At 44.3% G+C, this 4,921-nt stretch overlaps 1 protein-coding gene across 2 annotated transcripts in view; it reads right to left on the bottom strand.

Moving 5' to 3' along the window:
• Positions 1 to 240: 240 nt before the first annotated feature.
• The window catches only part of raf1a (Raf-1 proto-oncogene, serine/threonine kinase a), a 21,242-nt gene continuing 16,561 nt past the window's right edge, over positions 241 to 4,921 (bottom strand). For both annotated transcript variants that reach the window (XM_060894236.1, XM_060894237.1), the window contains exons 12-17: positions 4,595 to 4,771; positions 4,469 to 4,515; positions 3,063 to 3,181; positions 2,805 to 2,936; positions 1,348 to 1,482; positions 241 to 1,136 (exon numbers count right to left, since the gene is read on the bottom strand). In XM_060894236.1, the coding sequence (XP_060750219.1) occupies positions 996 to 1,136; positions 1,348 to 1,482; positions 2,805 to 2,936; positions 3,063 to 3,181; positions 4,469 to 4,515; positions 4,595 to 4,771 (751 nt within the window). In that variant the 3' untranslated portion in view covers positions 241 to 995. The remainder of the gene's footprint in view (positions 1,137 to 1,347; positions 1,483 to 2,804; positions 2,937 to 3,062; positions 3,182 to 4,468; positions 4,516 to 4,594; positions 4,772 to 4,921) is intronic.

Genomic DNA, 4,921 nt, shown 5'->3' with positions numbered 1-4,921 from the left:
TATTCTGAGATCATAAATTTGAAATCTTTGACACAAACCTCTTCTTACCTTGTATAGATCTCATTGTGTTTTGTTTGTCTACTTTATTATTAGTAGCAGCAGTTAACACTTTTATCATCACATCTCGTCAGAGATGGTATTATACTCTGTATGATTCTGACCAATCAGTGATCAGCACCATTTCCAGCTCCACCCACATCATCTTATTTACTCACATCAGTGTAACTCAGTGATGGAAAATGGACATTAATTTAAATTTTATTAAAATAATCCTTATTGTTAAAACATTTTGGACTTGAGTCTGCAATAAAAATCATCAAATACACAGCTGATTTAAACCATTTCACAAACATCAAGTCCTACTCTTCTAATCAACACGTAAAACTCTGAACACTGATCTGTTGCTAGGACGTGCACGTTAACATTAAACGCTCTCGTGTATAAAACTCCACGTGCAGTAAAAAGCCACGGCGACAGTGAAAGATGTGCAGATGGATTGTAACTAAAATCATCCGTTCCTCACGGTTCCTCATGGTTCCTCACGGTGACAGGTGCCTTTCCTGCTCCTGCAGCAAAGCAAAGCTTAAAATAACAGTGTGTAGTTTAAGAAATAAAACCATGACGTGTCTGTGGTTAGCTGAACAGCAGGATGATCAGCAGCTCCTTCAGCAATGTCAAATTTACCAGTAAACATAAACGTTGACGCCGAGTTCTGTAACAATTACATATCTACATTTTAAACACAACCCAGATTTCATCTGATTTGCTTGTGTGCATCTTCACCTTCAAATAATACATTGTCTCTAAAGCTCGAGTGCATGGAGTCCTTTGTCTCTTCACACAGAGAGAGAGAGAGAGAGAGACAGAGAGAGAGAGACAGAGAGAGAGAGAGAGAGAGAGAGAGAGAGAGAAAGAGAGAGAGAGAGAGAGACAGAGAGAGAAAGAGAGCATGAAGAGATGTCTGAAGAAGCAGTGTCTTTCCATAAGCTCCAGAACTAGAAGAAAGGCAGCTTCATGGAGGTTAAAGTGCAGGAGTTGATGTCCTCGGTGTGAGTGGCTCTGTGCAGCGACGGCTCTGAAGCACTGCGGTTGATTTTGGGCAAAGCGTGCTGCAGAAGCTCGATGGAAGAAAGTATCTGTACAAACATCAGGAAAGGAAAAAGGATCCAAATGATTTAAGAGTTAAATCTTATTAACCAACCAGAATGCTGGAATCTACAGGACCAATCAAAAGTCAAGAAAAACAGCAGCAGTTTATCTTCTACGCTGTAACACATTATGGGTTCAAATTATTTAAAGAAAGATAAATAAAAAGATGCGAATGATTTGATGATAGTGAGGAGTCACCTGAGGGAACAGCGGTCTCTCTTCTTTGGATTTTTTAATGCAGTCGGCAACCAGACGCTTCATAGCTTTGGGACAGCTCTTATACAGCTTCAAGAGATCTGGAGACAGATAACCTCGACCAACCATGAAAATAATCTACACACACACACACACACACACACACACACAGACACAGACACAGACACAGACACCCAGACAGACAGACACCCACACACAGACAGACAGACAGACACCCACACACAGACAGACAGACAGACACAGACACACACAGACACACACAGACACACACAGACACACACAGACACACACACACAGACACACACACACACAGACACACACACACACAGACACAGACACACACAGACACACACAGACACAGACACACACAGACACAGACACACACACACACACACACAGACAGACACCCACACACAGACAGACACCCACACACAGACAGACACCCACACACAGACAGACAGACACCCACACACAGACAGACAGACACCCACACACAGACAGACAGACAGACACCCACACACAGACAGACAGACAGACACCCACACACAGACAGACAGACAGACACCCACACACACACAGACACCCACACACACACAGACACCCACACACACACAGACACCCACACACACACAGACACCCACACACACAGACACACACAGACACACACAGACACACACAGACACACACACACAGACACACCCACACACACACAGACACCCACACACACACAGACACCCACAGACACCCACACACACACAGACACACACACACACACACACAGACACACACACACACAGACACACACACACACACACACAGACACACACAGACACACACACAGACACACACAGACACACACACACAGACACACACACACAGACACACACAGACACACACAGACACACACAGACACACAGACACACACAGACACACAGACACACACACACACACAGACACACACACACACAGACACACACACACAGACACACACACACACAGACACAGACACACACACAGACACACACACAGACACACACACACAGACACACACACAGACACACACACACACGGGTATTAATGTTAATCAGATCCTGCTCAAATTCCGATCTATCCACACCACAATTCTAACCGTATCCAGATTCATCTCCAACTCCAACACTAACTCACCCGATTCACATCCAGATTAAACTCTAAACCTTCTTGAACTCCATATAAATTTGTGAAAGTAAATGGAAAAAAGTCTTAGAAGTTTAATTGGATTTATCTTTTTCTAAAGTAAAGTATATTCCATTCTTCCCTTTTTAATTATATCTGTAACACAACACTATTTAATTACACCATTTCATTGTTATTCTTATTTTCTGCACAGTAAATATTTAAGACAAACTCTACAGACTAACTACGGCGTCTTTATGTAACGTGACATAATGTTGCCGTACCTGATCTCTGTTAGAGATGTCTGAATACGGAAGCTCTCCCGTCATCAGCTCGTACAGAACGATGCCGTAGGAATAAACGTCGGACTGGAAACTGTACGGATTGTTGTCCTGCATTCGGATCACTTCGGGAGCCTGGAGAGGAAAATCACAGAGACAAAAACAACAGACTGTTAGGAGATCATGAGCAAGGCTTCATTTCTCTCACACTGAAAACACACAAAACTGTCTTCCTTTTATTATTCTGTGGATTGAACTCACCATCCATAACACGGATCCTGAAGGGTGTTCGACCTGATGAGAGCCGCTCCACCTGGTCTTCACCGTGGCTAAACCGAAATCCCCGATCTTCACCGTCAGGCCTTCATGCAGGAAAATGTCTGTGTTCTGGTTAAAGCAGTTATTTTTACAGGGAAACAGAAGAAAAGTCTAAATCATATCAATGTTTGGTGTGACGATCCTTTGTGACGATCCTTTGTGACGATCTTTTGCGACGATCCTTTGTGACGATCTTTTGCGACGATCCTTTGCGACGATCCTTTGCGACGATCCTTTGCGACGATCTTTTGCGACGATCTTTTGCGACGATCCTTTGTGACGATCTTTTGTGACGATCTTTTGCGACGATCTTTTGCGACGATCCTTTGTGACGATCCTTTGCGACGATCTTTTGCGACGATCTTTTGCGATGATCCTTTGTGACGATCTTTTGTGACGATCTTTTGCGGCGATCTTTTGCGGCGATCTTTTGCGGCGATCTTTTGCGACGATCCTTTGTGACGATCCTTTGCGACGATCCTTTGCGACGATCCTTTGCGACGATCCTTTCAGCATCTTGCACACTTTCACAAAGTCAGTGATTCTGTAGGATCAGAGTGAGGTGTGAATAACCAGTGATACCAGCAGGTCTTATGTCAGATGTAGGTTTAGAACAAGTCATTAAGAGAAACAGACACGTCTGTGTAGGAGCTTCACACTGGGTGAGGAACCAAACTCTGTTACTGAGGTGAGGTTGTGGAGACGGTTTCATGTCACAGGACAAACACCATGACAAGACCGAGCACAGGAGCACGACATAAGGTACTTCTACTACATCAGCATGGTCTCTCCCAGGACAGGGCTCAGAGCAGACTGGGGTTTCAACATGTGATGTTCAAGCTCTTCTGAAGAAGCACAAAGCAACACGATGTTGAGGAGCACAACATCGGACACAGCGAGCCAAGGAAACGTCATGCAGCAGGTGAAGGACACATCACGCTTACTTCAACATCGGAAGATGTCCAGCAGTGAAACCAGCAAAGAACTGAAGGAAACCAGTGGGACTCAGGTATAAACATCTACTGTCTGAGAAGTCTGGACAGAAGTTGTCTTCAAGAAAGAACTGCAGCCAAAAAACCTAGGAACTGGGCTTCAGGATTACAGCAGCAGGTCTCTGGACCGAGGAGTCGACAGTTTAAATATTTGGCTGTAACTGGAAGCAGGTTGTTCACCAAAAGGCTGGAGAACAGAACAATAATGAGTGTCTGCAGTCAGAGGTGAATCATGGTGGAGGTTCCTTGCAACCTACATTTCTGCAGATGGAGAAATGTATTTAAATCTATTTCTAGTTCTTATTTCCTTTTAAAAATTACATCTCTGTAGATAAATAGAACTTGTGAGAAGGATACTGTTGGACTTCATGTCTCGGTGGATGATGTTCTTTGCATGCAGATAGCTGAAATTAAAACAGAAGCATTAAATCTCTGCTCATGTTTGTGTTTAAAGCGAGTGATGTTCATGCGCCTGACACTCACTCCATGCCCTGAGCCGTCTGTCTCGCTATGTCGATCAGCTGGACCATCGGGATCTTGGTCTCCAGCACATGGAGGTGTTTGTACAGACTGCTGCCCTCACACCACTGCGTCACGATGGCCAGGTTATCTTTGGTCATGTAGCCCATAAACAGCAGGATGTTCACATGCCGGGTTTTCCTGTGGACATGGAGATGGACAGAGATGTTCCTCACACAACACACCAAACAAAGAGGATCAGCACAAGCCGATCAGCCATAACATTAGAGCCAATGTGATGTGAATGTTGATTTTGCAAGCCTTCCTCAGACATTGTACGTGGTAGATTTC

Source organism: Tachysurus vachellii, chromosome 19, assembly GCF_030014155.1.
Source record: "Tachysurus vachellii isolate PV-2020 chromosome 19, HZAU_Pvac_v1, whole genome shotgun sequence".
NCBI classification, from domain to species: Eukaryota; Metazoa; Chordata; class Actinopteri; order Siluriformes; family Bagridae; genus Tachysurus; species Tachysurus vachellii.
Note: the sequence above shows the minus strand (reverse complement) of the source record. Positions and strands in the feature narration are given on the sequence as shown.